The sequence below is a fragment of the Ascaphus truei genome, chromosome 2 (assembly GCF_040206685.1).
Source record: "Ascaphus truei isolate aAscTru1 chromosome 2, aAscTru1.hap1, whole genome shotgun sequence".
In the NCBI taxonomy this organism is placed as follows: Eukaryota; Metazoa; Chordata; class Amphibia; order Anura; family Ascaphidae; genus Ascaphus; species Ascaphus truei.
Window position 1 is genome coordinate 85073586 of NC_134484.1, and position 19512 is coordinate 85093097.

The window sequence follows — 19512 nt, forward strand, 5'->3', positions numbered from 1 at the left end:
ACAGACAGACAAACCCCCAGAGCAGACAGAAAGCAGCAGCACACCCGGTGGACAAGGAAAGGAACTATGGCTAGGAGCTGGATGTCTAGGAGACCCTGACACGTGGTACGTTTGCTAAAATTGGACGTATCAACTCCTCATTCTTTTCTGTTAATTACAAATGATTTAAATATTGAAAGGCAAATATTAGATTTAGACCTTATCAGATCTCTTCTGCTGGTTCATTATGGCACTAACTTTCCCTGTCCTTTTATGTGATAATAGCCTAGCCCAGTGATTTTCAATCCTTTTTTTTTTTTTGGTTAGCTTGTGAAATTCTGAGGAACCCCAAACCTCCCCCCTGTCCCTCATCCCGCCCCCCTCCTTCCACTCTTGACTATCCCCCTTACGCTACTCTCCCCCTTCCACACACACATATTTCCCCCTCCCCTCTATCCCCTCCACACGCTCTCTCTCTCTCACACTCACATTCTCTCTTTCTCACATTCTCACATTCACACTCTCTCACTCACCCTCTCTCTCTCTCTCTCCCTCTCTCTTTCACACTCACTTACACACACACTCCTTTTCTCTCTTACATACACTTGAAGGGAGCTGCCATTGCACAACAAAAATCCCTGCAGTAAGAGCGCACGCTCTTACCTGATTCTTCCTCTCCCTGCTGTCAGCCGGAACTTGAACGCGACTTCTGGCGCCGCCAGGAGCAGAGAGAGGAAGGATCGCAGTGACCAGGCGGCAGTTGTTGCTGAGCTTGGGAGTTGTCGGGTCACTACTGTGTGGGGTGATGCCACGCCTCCAGGTCTGGGTCAGCTGGAAAAGTTGTCCCAGCTCTTCCCCCTCCCCCCCTTGCGGCCGCGGAACCCTGGAGGGGTGCTCATGGAAACCCCTGGGTTCGGTTGAAAATCACAGGTTTAGCCTGTGGCATGCAGTGTTACTTTACTAGGATAGCAGGGCCCCTCTGGTTCCCCGTGTCCCCTTACCTCCCGGCAGGGTCGCGTTTGACAGCGGAGACAGGAACAGATGCGGACAGCACTGCGGGGGAGTATGGAGCGGCGATCGGCTTGCCGGAGGCTCCGGCAGCACCCTCTGCAGAGCGCCGCCATCTTGGATTCCATTGCGCCTGCGCAAGATGCCACGCATGCGCAGTGGTAGGCAGCAAGGCGGCCATTAGGTAGCAGGCTCAGTGGGGAACTGCAGGCTCCATCATGCAGTGTGACGTTCAAAACGCGTTGGATGGGTCTTTTGTCACATTAAAGTGCCCTTTTAATTATTTTTCGTTTTGGGTCCTTCCTGCTCTGTTTGGGCTGGTGCGCTTTTGGTCTCCTTTTTCCCATCATGCAAAGGGGCTGGAGATCACATGGCGCAGATCAGCCAATAGGGCTGCAGCAATCCCCTGCTCCCTGCATTTGATACATTTTGCGCATTTGCAACCATATCAGTCGGAGCTGGGACAAGGAAGGGGTAGGTTGTGTGTGCAGGGGTCTGTGGCTCCTGCACTAGGCCAGATACCCCCTGTTAGGCCCCAGCTAGGCCACGACTCCCCTCAGCTTGTGGTTGCTGCAGGGACAGGCCCATAGATAGGGACACTGCCCTTGAAGCATAATAGTGAGGGACACAGCCAGGACGTGGCTGCATCCTGGCCTCAGGTGTTCTGGAACCAGACACCCATCTACTGCAGGGACTATCAACGGTGCTACAATCCCTGCGGGACCCACCCACCATAGAGGCGGAGGCTTTGCGGGTTACGGCAACGGATCCGTGGATCCCATCATCAGTACAGCATCAGCGCGCCCGGTTGTGGACACACCCGGCAGGTACCCAACTAAGTGCACCAACTCACCTTCACGCATTAGTGGGCAGCGCTGTAGCACACATAGGATGGGGGGGGGATTTGACCTTGTGGACACCGGGTTGGGTGCCAAGGGCCCCTAGGTACTTTGGGGGAACGGTGACTCCATTGAGAGGGAGCGGAGTATTGGGAGGTACGGCCGTGCGAGGCCTGGTGGGTAGGCTGTAACTATATTAGCTTCATATAGTAAAACTGTTCTGCTTTACCCAGTGTGTATTCTTTATGTGTCCTGTAACGGGGTTATTCTACATATAGAATTCCGTACTGGTGGAAGCGCTACTGAGCATCAATCCAGGTTCCCAGCAACGGAGGCTCAGGTTTCCCGTGAGCCACAAGTATCGCACCGCACCACACACACCGTAGCCACACATCTCCCAGGGGTGGGGGAAAATGAGCTACACTAGCTTTGCAGAGCCTCATTCCCACCATCTATTTAAATTGATACCCACCTTTCTTGTTTGGTGCTGTGCACGTGATGGAGAAAACAGATTTTACATTGTCTCTAATGTCTCTTTCCATTGTTTGATGTCGGCACTGTGCAAACAAACAATAGGACTCATATAATGACTGATCCAGAATCCCTTCCCTTTGTCTCATACATTTGCTTTGGCAAACCGTGTCTTTCTGTTCATTGTTTGTTCATGCATAAAACTACAATATATGGTTCCATTGTGCACAAAATGTTTATTTTTCCCCCCAAAGAAAACAATGTAATTTGTAGTAAACTGGGATGAAAAAATAGTTTATTTGCACCTCCATAAAGAATGATGTATTCCAAATTCCTTAATACATTTTAATTCCCATATTGCTGTTTCTACTTTCCATCATTATAAATTATAGTACTTTTGAACAGAAACACTGCGGCTTTACTTAAAGGTGCGTTCTTATTTAGTTGGCTTGCAAAGTCCCTTCAGTTCCAGCCTGACTAGTATAGTGGCCACCAATTGTAACTATCTTATAATGTCGTCAACATATTATTTTGTATCCAGGGCATACTTGAAAACAAGAGGTATCTCTCACTGTATTTTTTCCTGGTAAAATATTTAATAAATGTTGCTCATCTTTGGTTTCACTACTAATGCTAAATCATGTTAGTATATGTAAGGTAATGGTAGTATTATGAAGATCTCACAACAGAAATGCACATACAACTCTATGGTATGTGTGACGGCTAAGGGGCATTTAAAACTAAAGGTTAAGCTGGTTCCTGCCCTCCTCCCTGGGCACACCTGGCCACCAGAGCCCTTGCCTACTCTGTTGTTACATGCCCGGTAGCCCCTTGCATTCTATGTAAAAGTATATGCTTTATTCCTTGTGTCAAAATGTATGAAACATATAAACATGTGCTTAGTAACATAAAGCAGAGCCAAAGTCTCTTTACATCCAGGGCTGTGAAACCCTTTGTGCTGCCCGCATGTCCAGAGAACATGGCTGCTGCTAGGTCTGGAGGGGGAGGAGAGGTGCAAGGACAAAGGAGATGGGGGCCCTCATTAGGTCCGTTTCAACTTCTCGGCACAAAGCTCTTTAACTCTGAGAACCTGCTTCCAGCCCTGATTGGTCCAGGGAGACGAGCCCTCACTTCCTGATTTGATTGGTGAGCTGATCCGCGCTCTGACTGGTCACCGGCCCCTCTGCCATTTTTTCGATGGCAGATGGGAAGATAGAAAAAGGGGAGCCTAATCAGCGCTCCAGAGCTCAGTTTAATCCTGTTGTGCAGGTGATCTATGCAGTGTGCTCTGAGGCTGTGTCCCGGGGACACCCGAAGGAGGATCGGAGAGCCCTAAGAAGTGGGAAATTTGAACTTGCTATGTACTACACAACTGTAGCTTTGCACCAGAGAGGTCTAGATGGTCCCTACCCCATTGGAAAGTGGAAGTAAGCCCTTGGTAAGCCTTTAATGTGGTGCTCAAGATTTAGCCAGCTAGGATCTCTCATTTTCCCAGCTTCATCATGTGTAGAGTAGCCTCCACGTTATACACATATGCATTGTAATAGGCTTCTTTGAAACCTTGCGGAGTTACTCGAGGCCTTGAGGCTACTTCTTACAGGATGGCCATATTAATCAATGCAGCAGAGTTGGAGAGATTCAGGGCACTCAAACAATGTCCGGGCAGCCCTCAAACACTAACCATATGAAAAAACAGGGTACCCAGGTATGGATAATAGAAAAGGCTTTATTGAAGCATAGGTGAGTGGTTAAAAAATGACAGGGTAGTCCTCCCAAGCGTTTGCGCTTTCTCAAGCAGGAGGACGTGTGGGTGGACTACCCTGTCATTTTTTAACCACTCACCTATGCTGCAATAAAGTCTTTTCTATTTTCCATACCTGGGTACCCTGTTTTTTCATATGATTCCTGTTTGAGGACTTCCCTGAATCTCTCCAACTCTGCTGCTGCTGCTGCTGCTTCTTTGACATGGAGGAGGTGTTTGTGTACTGCGGACGTGTGGTTTCTACATCTTTCAAGCCAGCGGGACAAGGTCAACCAGGAAACAAACTGGGAGTTAAGTGGACTTTTCCTTACCTACACTATCCTGTGATTAGCCCCCTGAAGTTATCCCAGTCTGTCTGGCATCTGTGAGAGCTGCTCTGCTGTCAATAGGAGTTCAGTTGCTATACTGCTGACATTTCCAAGACACGCTACTGGCCCCCTTCACATCTTGCTCATGCCCCCCCCCCCCAACCCCCAACCGGGCATACTGATTTACAACCCCAATTGACGCTCACCGGAGCGCACAACAGTTGGACTCTCTATTTGCATATTAATTAATGCCCTGTAAGGATCGATGATGGTATTGGTACACATACTTATAAGGGATACTAAGAAGAGTACGAAATCAACAATATCCAAAAGCAAAAAAGACGGTGCAAAACAGCGCTACAAAACATAAACCCCTATGGGACAATTAATAGAAATTGGCAGCCAGACAACAGCTGACTGTACAGTCAGTAACACATGTAAAAGGAAAACAGACAATGTCGGCGCCAAACAATGAGATAAATCAAAACATATAATGAATTGTCCAAATCAAAGTCCTTGGATGACAAAGGTGGATAGGCAATTGCAAATTCTCTCCAGGACGTGATGTGGTATATGAAAAACAAAAAGAAATAATTATAGTGCAGTATGCCAGTATATAGACATAAAAACATATAACACTGACAACATAAAACATACAAGACAGACTAACAACAACAACAACAGGCCAGACTAAAAATAATAAAAAAGCTATTTATTATCAACTAATGCTGGACTCTGGATGTGGCTGTCACACACCAATCCGGGGGGGGGGGTAAAATCGTTACCCTACTCACCGAATTGTGGACAATAAAAGGCAGCAGGACTGGAATCACTTTGACGAATCCAAGATGGCGGCCGTAGCTTCCTCTCCGGCTTCCCCACGTGTGTCGGATGCTGTGTAGAGCCTCCTGGACGTGGCGTCACGTTCTCCTCTGCTGCCGATCTCCTATCCTCCCAATCCGGGCATGCAACTCCTTTCCCTTGCCTCCTGACCGTATGGTGTGCTCACCAGCTCCAGATGCAGTCAAATGCTTCTAAAAACGATATCAACAATATGCACACATTATATAAATTCATGTTGGCCTGTAATGACCAAGATACAGTTGTCCTCCAGGTAACCTCTTACAATCTGTTCCTACATACGTTTTTTAACCATCTTTGACGTTGCAGAGCATCAGATAACTTCACTAACATCATACACTTGAATGATACACTTAGTTATCTTGAACTAGCCAATAAAATCTTAAATTCCATTAAACATCAACCGTTGGTTATACAACTGTTGTCTATTGTCCTGCAAATGAAGCCATGTGAAATCTTTTTTATAACACGGACCCTTAGAGTTGGAGTAAGGTAGCTCACCTTTTGCTGGTTAACCCCTTGGTTGCCATAATCCCTTCTCCATACACATACAAGTTAATATTTTCATGGCTACATTATGACAGTGTGTCTGTGTGTATATCCCAAAAGAATGAAGGACGTCTCAGAAACTCTTTTTGTAGGTTTGATCAAGTTTGTGGTCAGGTGACAGAGGCCAGTGCTCATTTCACTACAAAAAATGCAGTTTGCCTTTTCAATGCACGATGCGATTGCGGAACATGGTAAAGCAATTTGCACATTTCGACTAAACCATTTTCAGCTCTGATCATTTTAGTGAAAAATCCAGTGATTTTAGAGAAGTGTAAAGAATGACTCTAGATCGTAAACCTTTTTCTTCCCACTTTGAATGGTACAAAAAACCATATGTGGCTATATCTTTTTATCAAAGACTGTACATTAACCCTAAAGAGACCTAGTGTATATTTAGTTATTCTGTAGGGTGGCATCTCAAATTTACTGTAGGTCTCATATTTCACACTGGTTTCTTTTGTGTATACAGAAGATTTATTTGAGCACGAACCTGCTTACTGTTTTATACATGTCAAAGAGGGAGAAAGAAACAATGTGGTGGTATAGAAATTAATATGTACTATTATCATACTAGCGTCAAGTAACTTTTCTATACCTCCTTCTATAGTTCCATATAAACCATCCACTTAAAGCTGCAGTTCAGTTTTTTTTTTTTTTAATTCAATAGTTTCATGTGTGCAATCTCTAATTACCTAAAGAACTGTATAGCTGCCAGTCAATTCGTTCTCCATGTATTGATCGGCGAAATTTGGCGACATATTTAGATATGGCATATGTTTTTCATCTGCTTCTGTCAGTCAGTGGAAGCTCATGAATATTCATGAGCACTCCTGCACTGACATGTGCAAGAGGGAGGGCAGGGCTGACAAAGGGGTGTTCCAGGGCTTGTGACAGGACATGAAGAGGCAGTGCCTTAGCAAATGGCTGTTAAAATAGAATACAAGAAAATTGGTCTTTCAAAGTTGTTTTTTTAAAAACAGAAAATGCTAAAAGTATTTTTTCTTACTACAGAACTGATTTATTGAAAAAAACACACATGCAGGATATTGACTGAACTGCAGCTTTAAATCACACACTGATGTAAGCAGAGCAAAATACATTGTGTATTGGTGCCTAATCGGGGATGTCCTAAATGACTCTCTTACATCAATCCATTTTGTTAGATGCTATGTGCTGTTCATTTTTTTATTTCTATAATTTGCTAGTGGTAATAGAGCCAGGTTCAACCTCCCTAGCCATACAGCGCTGACTTCCTGCTCATTTATTACTATATAATCCCCAATGTGCAGTGAACTCCTGATTTTAACTTCATGACATTCTGTGTTAAACCTCATCCTGTTTCTATACAGTATGTTCCAGAATGTGTGTGTGATCTTAATTTATCATGCGTTCCATTAAACCCTTATGTTCTACAGTAGGTTTTGGGGTTCCGGTAAAACATATTAGTCTGGTAACGGCAGTTGTAATACCCTCCCAACCCCCCCCTTTTTTTTTTGCTTGCCAATTGTCATACTTCATGTAGCTGAAAACAGTTATAAGTATTAAAGCATAGTTTCAGATGAATAGATCAACTTGTGTATACATAGGTAAGAACAAAATTGATACTTTAGACTAATTTAACTAACTTCTTTTAGATCATAATAATGTAAGAATTCCAGATGTTCGCTGTTTTCATCAAAAACTAAGGACATTTAGAACGTTGTTTTACTTTTAGTTTAATTGTCCTATTGTTTCTTACATTGAGACCTTTTATGTACAGTATTAGGTGAGGCTTACAAATCAAATTTCATGTTTTTGCAAAAAATAGCAAATGCATTTGTTAATTCTTTCCAACCCTATATTTATATATTCTCTTGAAAAGGGGTCATTTAGTTTAACCCTTTGGCCAAAGCATTGTAAGCCTGAGAGCAACGACAAGGCCTGTGAGCAAAGGAAAAGGGGAAAAAACATGAAACACAAGGAATATACACAAAAAACGGAGAACGGCAAGTATGCTAGGGATGCGACGTTTCGAGGGACTACCTCTTCATCTGGCCCATTCCCCCTGGTCCAAAAGGTCCCAAAGGTACTTCCCTAAGCCTCCCTTCCCCTATAACTGGTCAAATCAGACACCCCTGAAAATAGATAGCAAACATACAGTGTAGGCTAAATACAGCTAAACAGCTAATAGCAGGGCAGCAAGAATCCACTAAAGTCAATGCCAGTAGTTCAAGTACCACAAGAAACTGTGGGCAATGGTACAGTAAAAGCTGAACACAGCTTGCAAGAAAGCAGCACCAGTAGCCCACAACAGTCAATGAAAGGTAAATGGGAATAGCAAATGAAGACAGTAATCAAACCCTCTGTGGCTCTGCTCCTTGTGCTCGTGTGGAGTGCTGAGAAGTCACGTTCAACTGTCGGCTGACAGAAGGAAGCGGAAGGAGCAGGTCACAGCGGGTGCTCTCACTGCAGGGATTTTTGCAGCTCGCCGGCAGCTCCCTTAATGTGTTTGTCTGTGTGTAAGAGCGAGGGGGCGAGAGTGTGTATGGGGGGGGGGGGGAGAAACATGGGGGAGCGAGTGATTTGCGAGAGATAGGGGGGGTGAGAGATGAGGGGAAAGAGTTGGGGTTCCCCAGAATTTCACAATCTAATTCTGGGGTTCCTTAACCAAAAAAAAGGTTGAAAACCACTACTCTAAGCACATATAGCAGTAGCATAGTTAGCTACCTGAGTTTGTTTATCGAAGGAGGATCGAAAATTAGAGGAGGTTTTCCCTAAACCTCAGTACTATAGCAAGTGTACGAGTCAGGTACAGAGAGTGAGACAGCAGTGTACAACAGGAGTGTTCATTCTCAGCAAATATTTTTTCCCAAAAATGTCCTTATACAACACCAAGCTAGAAGTGCATCAGACTGGTGGTAACATAGTTGCTGCTGCTGCTGCTGCTGCTGCTGCTGCTGCTGCTGCTGCTGCTACTATAGTGCATGTTGAGGCGGTAGGCACAGATAGGGATGCAGTTCAGGTAGAGGGACCAAGTTAAGGCTCTAGTGATCGGACTACTAGTGATCATGTGTCTGGCTTAGTTGACAAGAAGAATGATGATGGGAAAGAGTAGCAGGAAGGGAAACCAGCAGCACTCCAAGTACCAGCCTCACTAGGAAGAGGCCACGATCATCCTGGGTGTTGATATTCTTTACTGTGCCACACCAGGCAAGTGTGCAGGGTTCAGGAGTGGTCAATTGCAATATATGATGTGCCGCTGTGCATAGGGGTAAAGAAGGGGCCAACATTGGCAACACCACCCTGCACAGCCACATGTGCCAGCATCACAGGGAGACACACATGCCACAGGCCAGAGGGTCATCACCACCACTCTACCCACCACCCAGGGAAGCCACCACCACCAGAAGTAGGACACATAGGGCTATGGTAGCTCTGACAGGCAGTCCTCTATATACCATCAGTACCACCACCTTCTCTACAGGGACGGGGGAGAGAACACATGGCAGGGACTGAGAGTGGAAGACCACTGAAACATTGCATCTGTGCATCCTTTAGAATACAGTGCCTAATCTGTGTGAAAACTGTCAGAGGGGGTGAGAGTGTGGATGAGCCAAGAGATTGCAATGCACATTGACTTCTAATGCTAGACAATGCAGTCATATTTTAGCTATACTTTTCATGAAAAAGAAGCCAAACTTCAGTGCAAATTTTTGCAAAAATCTACATACGACAAATGCTTGCAAAAAATGATTAGAAAATGATCCCTCTTTTGGAAACGTATGTAACATCTTGATTTCTGTCTTGGATTCCTCCTAAATGGATTTTTGCTAATCCCAAAGGGCTTCTTGCTTTAGCTCTTCTTTTTTTTTTTTTTTTTAAATACTACAAATGTATATTGTATGGAAATCTAAGAGTTGTGATTTGTATCTTAACTTGTGAGTTGGTTCTAATGTGCCAGCTGCACAACATAATCTGCACTGAAGTGCATATTGTGATGAGTGGTGTAATTATGAGTGTATTCGAGTAAAGTGCTTTCTTAAAGTCTTTTGTCACTTGACAGTTAAAGGCGAAGAGAGGGAAATGAACAGCGATTTAGCTGAAAGTATCAATATGTTAGAAATGTTTCTGGAGAGTGTATTAGAGACTGGACTTAAGAAGATGCAGACACTTTGCACTGGCTATTGTGGACATATGCTTGCATAATTGGATTGATCATTTTAAATTCCAAAACACATAATTATTACGTTTATTGCACTTTCTATCTGACCAATAAGCAGAGAAAGTCTTGAAAGGTCACGCTGGTCCATATCTAGTATTCTGTGGAACCTTCTTATCCATGGGAAGATTTAAGCCCAATTGGAATGTTTGGGGTTTAAACCTTCCCTGGCATGTAAAGGTTCACATCATATTGAAAATATAATATGGCTGGTTGTGCTGAATGCTTCCACATTTCAAATATTCTATGCTTTATGATTATAGCACATAAAGAAATGTCTTCTCTTTGCTTATCGGCTGGGATATCTGTTTTGGTAAGGTGGTTAAGTTAAAGTTTGTAATGTCATTAATTATTTACTGATGAAGCAGAATGGGTTTATGTTTATAGGAGTTAACAATGCATACCTGTTGCATGTTTTTTTTGATCCTCTCAGCTAATATTATACTTAACATAATTTTAGTGTATGAAAACACACTTTGCAAAATGTCACAGCATATGTCATTTTTGTTTATGTTGGATTATCACATGTAGCAATAGAGACAAACAGGTAGTTATTTCTTCTGTATAAAATGAATGAGCATCTGGTGTGTCTGTGCACTTCATTTTGCAGGAAACGAGCGTTAAACATGAGTTGGCACCTGACACAGATCAACTTGTGGAGATAAACCTTGTCAGTGACATCACATCAGATCCCCAGATGCCTGACCAGGCAATAGGGAAGAAGCAAGCGACATCTATGGACACAAGGAAACCTAGCAGAGTTGTTAAACATGAACAGGACTTGAAACAAGATTGCACAAGATCCATCAGTCTTCTAGAGCAAAAACGCAAGGTGGTTTCATCAAATATTGACGTCCCTCAAGCAAGGTATGTGGAGATGGTTAAAATGTGCTACTAAATCTGAAGACTGGGACACTGCATACAAAGAGCACATATGTACTTATTTACAAGTGAACCACTGGAAAATCAGAAAAATTGCAAATTCCCTTTCCAGCAATAATCCTAATAAAAGGGGTCACACACAGACAAACTTTCACAGATGTAGGAGATATACTTTTAACGCATTAATTTATATATATATATATATATATATATATATATATATATATATATATATATATATATATATATATATATATATATATAATGTGTGTGTATATATATATATATGTGTGTATATATATATATATGTATATGTATATGTATATGTATATGTATATATATATATATATATATATATATATATATATATATATATATATATATATTCATATTGGAAACGTCATTTTTTTTTTTTTTTTTTTACAGTTTTCTGAAATCCCATTAAAAAGGCTCTGCCATGTTTATATACATAGTAGCATTGCATATTAAGCTGAAAAACACATCCAGCAAGTTGAACCTTGTTAAAATCTTCCTCTATAGATAGTTATATTAAAGACAAAAAACTTAGATGAAGCATTTGCCAATTGCATCTCATAGCGGAACAAAATTCCTCCCTCCATCAATACCATTTTCCAATGTTTCTCTCATTTGGCATATCCCTGTATACCTTTCCTTTTTTCAAATAATTTTTTAACATTTTCTTATAGATATCTTGTGTATCTGAAACCACAGTCTCAGTTGGTAGTAAATTCCACATATTCACTGCCCACACTGTAAAGGACCCTTTCCTGTGCTGTGTCATTTGTACTGTCCATGGGATGAAACGGTCCCTATATTGACCTTGGATATATTGGTAAATAGTCCCGATATACCATTGTTCTAATGTAAACAATCTTCATTTCTATAGTCTTTCGTTGGGCCTCAGATCTTCAATTCCCCCAGGTAAAACAAAGGAGACATTAAATTGGATAGTTTAGCTTAATCACATTAACTTTGCTAACTACTATGGGGATATTCACCGCCTCAGTTAAAGAAACCCCTTTATAGTTTTGTAATGTGGCATTTAGTACTATTCTGTCATCTATTAAAATGGTATCTTGAGACAGCCAGAAGATCCTCCTATAAAGTATTCAGAAGAGGTTGTGTCTTTTGAAAAGATTAGATTTCTATGTTAATGGTTTTAATAGGCTTCAAAGGACAAATGCAAGTCACAGAATCTATGTATTAGCTGAAAGAAAAGTGTAATTTGCATTTGTGTTTTATTAATAATTCTTGTGGATGTATCAGATCCAACCTCACAGAGGCATCAGTTTGATTTGTTATCTAAAGCATTTTTGAAGCAAGATCCTGAGGGTTCATTGCCTTCTAGTTCTAGATGAATGTAGCCGGCAGTCAGTGGAGATTCCCTTCCTGTTTGTATTAGAACGCATTTAAGGTAGGAATAGCACCTTTACTGTCTGATTTATTCTCTGCGCTTAAAGAAAGGATATCAATGCATTTGAGATTCTTCTGTATTTTCAGTGCCTTTATGATGCATGAAATATCTGAATGCTGAATGGTCACAAAAGTATTTTTTTTTCCTTTAAAGTAATATGATCAACAAACCGTTGTCATTTCCATTCACAATCTGTATTTATCAGTATATTTTAGAAATAAGCGTCATTTAGTTTAACCCTTTGGCCAAAGCGTCTTAAGCCTGCTGCAACTTTCAAGGCATGACCGTAGCAGGTCCTAACACTCCCTGTGTTAAAATACTTATTAACCTGTATAATTACAGGAAGATTGATCACATTGGATCTGTCATAACCTGGCAAAATGAAACTGACCTGCCAACCTCCCAGGACATACTTGAAAATGAGAGGTAATTCAATGTATTACTTCCTGGTAAAATATTTTATAAATAAATAAATAAAACTTGGAAAGTGGGGAGGGGCAAGCTTAAACCTTGAGGGGGAGGTGCCACTACCCTACCAAAAGCAGCTGAGACCAGCTGCACACAGTTAATAAACACACATATACCCAACAAGCTCTGGGTTCCTCTGCGGGTAAGGAACTGTTGCCTTTATCCAATCCATGAATTAATATGTGGCCCATAAACAAGCGGCCGCTGCTGTGACCAATATGACCTTGGCCCCTGAGACAGATAGTCCTTCGGTGTGGCCGGATGTTCCGACTTCTGCTTTTCTGACCTGGTATCAGAAATATTTAATGGCCCATAGGCCTATGACCAAACCACCCTGAGACAGTGAGATCATGTTGGGGTACCAGTCTTATGAGGGATTAAGGGGATCACCTACTCTGTCTACATGGAACAAAAAGAGAAACAGCACAAAAAACCTCATGGTGTAGTATATAAAATGTGTGTTTATAGATTAAACGGGTGAGTATTGCACGTACATCAATGAAAAATATATATCAGCATGACATGTATATTGACATGTTACCACTACAGCAGACTGCAACTGTGTTGGATCATGTTGATTCAGCCCGGCAAACAGATTGGATCCCCTCTCTCTCTCTCTCTCTGGCAGCAGTCTCTGCAGTCCTTCCACTCGAAGTATATTTATATACGAAACGCGTAGGAAGGAACAGGGCGCGTTCCAACTCATTACCCATTGAGATTTTATTTATTGCAATCATTGACTCTGTTCGGGACATTTTTGCCGGTAATCAGCAAAAGGCACGACGCAACTGAAGCGACGGAGCCTTCTGATGACGTCATCAGTGTGTGCACGGAGAGCCGCTACCCGGAACCAGTAAGGAGTTTTCTCTTCACATCCACAGCAGCAGTACCTTCACTACACAGTGAGGGTTATACCTAATCGAGTGGAAGGACTGCATAGACTGCTGCCAGAGAGAGAGAGAGGTGATCCAATCTGTTTGCCGGGCTGAATCAACGTGATCCAACACAGTTGCAGTCTGCTGTAGTGGTAACATGTCCATATACATGTCATGCTGATATATATTTTTCACTGATGTACGTGCAATACTCACCCGTTTAATCTATAAACACGCTTTCTATATACTACACCATGAGGTTTTTTGCGCTGTTTCTCTTTTTGTTCTTGTTTTAGTTATAGGTTTGTGGAGCCATCCCACCAGCACAGCAGCACCTACCTCCATACAACACGGGTTTATTATTTACTTGTTAAATACCACAGCACTCAAGTTTGAGTTTATACACTGTTATTCACTTTTGTACAGGTTTGGTTAATACCTTAGCACTTTATCACATTTTTTTGTGAGCGCAGATCACTTTTTTTCACTCTATCAACATGGGAAAGGGAAGAGATGCTTCACAAGATTCCTGGGTGGGATACTAATAGTTCTAGAGAGAATTGGGATTCTGAGGTCTCAGGCGAGGTATAGCGCAGAAGAAGGGGATGACAGCCTAGAGAAATGTTTTAAGGAATTGTCCTGGCATGACACTCCCAGACCCATAGCTTCCATGCCTATTGCCTGGTTATGGGTGCCCAGTATGTTACCCAGAATATTGCTACGCTCGCGCTTTAAATCCAGTGAATCATGCTGTGCGAAGACCACCATAAGAGGGTATTTTCAGTGACAGTGCCCGATATTACGATGCATTAGTTAGCCACTGGAACTGGAGCACTACTATTGATTAAAGAGTTCTCCATGTTGGGAGAGACTTTTGTATGCACATACTGTACAGGCACGTTAGGTGATATATGCCAATTAAACTGTGTGCTTTGTGTTTACTGAAGATATCATGTGTTAACAGCGATGTCAATTATGTGAACTGTTCTACTGTTATTTTCAGGTTACCTTCAAGGATGTAATATAGGGGGGTAAACCCCTCGGAATACCGTGGCTACCAAAACCGTGGTGGTCTGTTTATGCAAGTCCGTGGTAGCAAGAGGTAGACATCCATGAAATAATAAAGACAATAGGCAACCAGGATATAGCCGTGCAGACTAAGACAGGGCGGGGGGCCTAGACCGGGGAAATACCAGCAGGCACGTCCAGGGAAATGCCCGAAAATAAATCCCTAATGAACCGGTAGCAGGACGCCTCACCCACGCCCTGTGTCCCGGAATAAACCCAGCGGTCAGTACTCACGACTCCTTTGTGATCTGCCAAAATGCTGGTTTGAAAGTTGCCCAGCGGTCTGCTGTGTGGTGATGTCCTCGTGTGCTCCAGCCGGAAAAGGAAGAGGTGAATGAAAAAACGAGCTACGCCGCGGTCACGACTCTTCTAGACAGCCAAACGCATGTAGAAAAATAAAAAACTTTATTGATCAAACAAGTGAACAACAGCCATAGTCATCCTCTGACGCGTTTCGTCCGGGTCACGGACCTTATCAAAGAGTAACTCCCTATGCCTGGGATGATCTTTATATAGAGTATACTGCACTATGATTGGTCATATTGACTTGGAGGGTAAACCCCCTTCACCTGCAGAATAATGGGTATTGACTAACTCCATATACTCCCATACTAAGACCATCACCTATTAGGCACGAAACCAAGTGTAAAAATACATACAAAATCCAAAAAAAAAAAAAAAAAAATGGGTTAAAAAACAAGAGTTAAAAACAGAGACTGCTGATTCATCCCAGTAGATATTGTATAAAGAGAAATACATGTAAGGAAAGCATATAACGTATACATGTGTGGACTTCTAATAAATGCATATAACTTTAGATATAGTCCAACTCACTACATTGACTGGTGGGTAATACATATTAAGTAATCAGATAACATGATGATAATTAGGCTATAATAACATGTGTGGACTTCTAATAAATGCATATAACCTTAGATATAGTCCAACTCACTACATTAAATGGTCGGTAATTCATATTAAGAAATCAGATAACATGATGATCATTAGGCTATAATAACAGGGTATAAATATTATAAGTACTATCACATTAATACCATTGCTAATAGAAAAGTATACAAAAGTATACAAAATCAGAAGTTCCCTAAGCCACCCATCAGGATGAAACAGAGAATTATATATACGCCCTGAAGGATATTCACAGGGATATATATGAGATTGTTGATTATGTCAGAAAATGTTTTAACTCCCATTCTTGATTTATACCAGATGGATAAAGGGTACCTAAGGAGTAGATCCAAAACATTTCACGTTTATTCAATGTATTCTCTCTGTCTCCCCCTCTGATGTGGCTAGGGATGTGTTCCAAAGCTGCGTATGAGAAATTAGTAATTCCCCCTCTAGGACACAAGGAAAAATGTCTAGGTACAGGATGTGCTAAATCCTTCTTTTTAATTAATCTGACATGTTCTGCAATACGTACTTTCAAAGGTCTAATCGTACGCCCGATATACCACTGGTCACATCCACAGAACAAAATGTAAATAACAAAACTGGAATTACAGTTTATAAAGCTGTTTACATAAAAACTCTTTTTACCAGCATTAATCGATTTCATCGGTTTAACATACTTGCACATGGAGCAAACACCACAAGAGAAAAAACCCTTTGGTATTCCCTGTATATGTGCTTTTCCTGATTGTGGTTTAAACAGACTAGGCGACAGATATGTCGCAATGGTTGGAGACTTGCGAAATACAAAACGGGGTCCATCTTTTACATATTCCTTGATGTCTTTGTCCAATGACAGGGTCTGCCAATGTTTTTTGAAAATATCACATATAAGATGTGATTGGCGATTGTATGTAGAAATGAATAAAGGACTTTTATTCCCGTCATTGGAAAAGGACTGTGGGGTAACTCCATGTCTAGAATGTTTGTTTTTCTTTATTAATGTGGATCTTTCAGCGAGATTTGCTGACGCAAATGCCGATTTGATGACGCAAATGCCGATTTGATATCGCTATCCTTATAACCTCTAACTGAAAAACGTTCAGCTAGAATTCTTGATTGTTCCAGAAAGCTATCATGATTTGAGCACAGTCTCCTAAGCCTGAGAAACTGTGCTTTAGGGATGCTTTTAATGAGGTGAACGAGGGTGATTGCTCTGAGCTGACAACAAGGTATTCCGAGAGTTTGGCTTACGAAAGATATCCGTTTGTATAGTCATGTTATGGTCGATGTACAGGAGGAGGTCTAGATAGTGAATGTGATTAATGTTATGATCATATGTGAACTTGATATTTAAATCATTCTCATTGAGACTCTCGATAAATGATATGAGAGATGACTCATCACCTTCCCATATCATTATCATGTCATCAATAAACCTCTTAAAGAATTTAATATTCGAACGATAAGAATTATTACAGTGATAAATGTGTTGTGCTTCCCAAAAAACCCATAAATAAATTTGCGTATGAAGGTGCAAAACTCGTGCCCATTGCAGTGCCTAATTTCTGTAAATAAAATTGTGAATCAAACATAAAATAATTGTGAGTTAATAGGAATGAAATTGCTTCCGATATAAAGGTGCAATGTGAGGTTGATAACGTGGATAAACCCAAAAAGTGATCAATGGCACAAAGGCCGTGCTCGTGTTTAATAATGGAATATAACGAGACTACGTCTAGTGTGACCCACCTGTAATGTGATTTCCAGACCACGTCCTGTAGACCGACCATAAGATGCATAGAATCTTTAATGAAAGATGGCAAACTAAGTACCATGGGTTGCAAAAAGCTGTCCACATACCGTGATAAACCATCTCCCAAAGATCCAATGCTCGCCACAATTGGACGACCAGGAGGGTCTTGTAGCGATTTATGGATCTTTGGGAGATGGTGGAATATCGGAATCACGGGGTGTGGACAGTGTAGAAAGTCAATCTCTTTCTTATTGAGAACACATAAGATCTTGCCAAACTCAATTAATTCCTCAAGCTGTGTATTAAACAACAATGTGGGATCTTTTCTAAGCAGTAGATAATTGTCTGTATCTCCCAGTTGTCTAATCGCTTCACCTCTATACTGTTCTGTAGATAGAACTACAAGGGCCCCTCCCTTGTCTGCTGATTTAAAGACTTTGGAACACATCCCTAGCCACATCAGAGGGGGAGACAGAGAGAATACATTGAATAAACGTGAAATGTTTTGGATCTACTCCTTAGGTACCCTTTATCCATCTGGTATAAATCAAGAATGGGAGTTAAAACATTTTCTGACATAATCAACAATCTCATATATATCCCTGTGAATATCCTTCAGGGCGTATATATAATTCTCTGTTTCATCCTGATGGGTGGCTTAGGGAACTTCTGATTTTGTATACTTTTGTATACTTTTCTATTAGCAATGGTATTAATGTGATAGTACTTATAATATTTATACCCTGTTATTATAGCCTAATGATCATCATGTTATCTGATTTCTTAATATGAATTACCGACCATTTAATGTAGTGAGTTGGACTATATCTAAGGTTATATGCATTTATTAGAAGTCCACACATGTTATTATAGCCTAATTATCATCATGTTATCTGATTACTTAATATGTATTACCCACCAGTCAATGTAGTGAGTTGGACTATATCTAAAGTTATATGCATTTATTAGAAGTCCACACATGTATACGTTATATGCTTTCCTTACATGTATTTCTCTTTATACAATATCTACTGGGATGAATCAGCAGTCTCTGTTTTAACTCTTGTTTTTTAACTCTTGTTTTTTAACCCATTTTTTTTGTTTTTTTTTTGGATTTTGTATGTATTTTTACACTTGGTTTCGTGCCTAATAGGTGATGGTCTTTGTATGGGAGTATATGGAGTTAGTCAATACCCATTATTCTGCAGGTGAAGGGGGGTTTACCCTCCAAGTCAATATGACCAATTATAGTGCAGTATACTCTATATAAAGATCATCCCAGGCATAGGGAGGTTACTCTTTGATAAAGTCCGTGACCCGGACGAAACGCGTCAGAGGATGACTATGGCTGTTGTTCACTTGTTTGATCAATAAAGTTTTTTATTTTTCTACATGCGTTTGGCTGTCTAGAGGAGTCGTGACCGTGGCGTCGCTCGTTTTTTTTACTTACCTTCAAGGATGGTACCCAAGAATTTAGGACCCATCTGTGGAAGTTGGGATTCCACCAGAGGGTGAGTGTAGCCTTGCCATCTGTGGCTACTAGTCTGCTTCCCTCCTGGCAGTAAGCCCTGGTACAATAGGTTGCCAGTAGTTGATATGGGGTTTTCCCCCCTCCTTGGTACTGCACTTGAGTGACGGTGGGAAGCGGTGACATCAGGCCCTGGCATGACCAATCATGAGTCAGACCTGGTGTCCTCCTCGTGGCTGTACTTAAGGGTAGGTACCGCTCAAATTCATGAGTGCCTTTCCCCACTTGAGGAAGGCAGTTCACACAGTGGAGAGGCTGATATTGGGCGTTCTCCAGTCCTCTTCCCTCTGGGGGAGAGTGAGTGTGGACCATACCATTGCATCTGCTAGGGAAGTTGGAAGAGCTGGGACGGCTGCAGATGCCGTCACTACAGGCCAAGGGCATCTGCAGCCGTCCCAGCTCTTCCCAACTTCCCTAGCAGATGCAATGGTATGGTCCACACTCACTCTCCCCCAGAGGAAGAGGACTGGAGAACGCCCAATATCAGCCTCTCCACTGTGTGAACTGCCTTCCTCAAGTGGGGAAAGGCACTCATGAATTTGAGCCGGTACCTACCCTTAAGTACAGCCACGAGGAGGACACCAGGTCTGACTCATGATTGGTCATGCCAGGCCTG

At 41.8% G+C, this 19512-nt stretch overlaps 1 protein-coding gene across 1 annotated transcript in view; it reads left to right on the forward strand.

Moving 5' to 3' along the window:
* Positions 1-19512, forward strand: part of ZNF704 (zinc finger protein 704) — a 105291-nt gene that overhangs the window by 8812 nt on the left and 76967 nt on the right. Inside the window, exon 2 of the mRNA XM_075583044.1 lies at positions 10586-10842. Coding sequence (XP_075439159.1) covers positions 10586-10842 — 257 coding nt within the window. The remainder of the gene's footprint in view (positions 1-10585; positions 10843-19512) is intronic.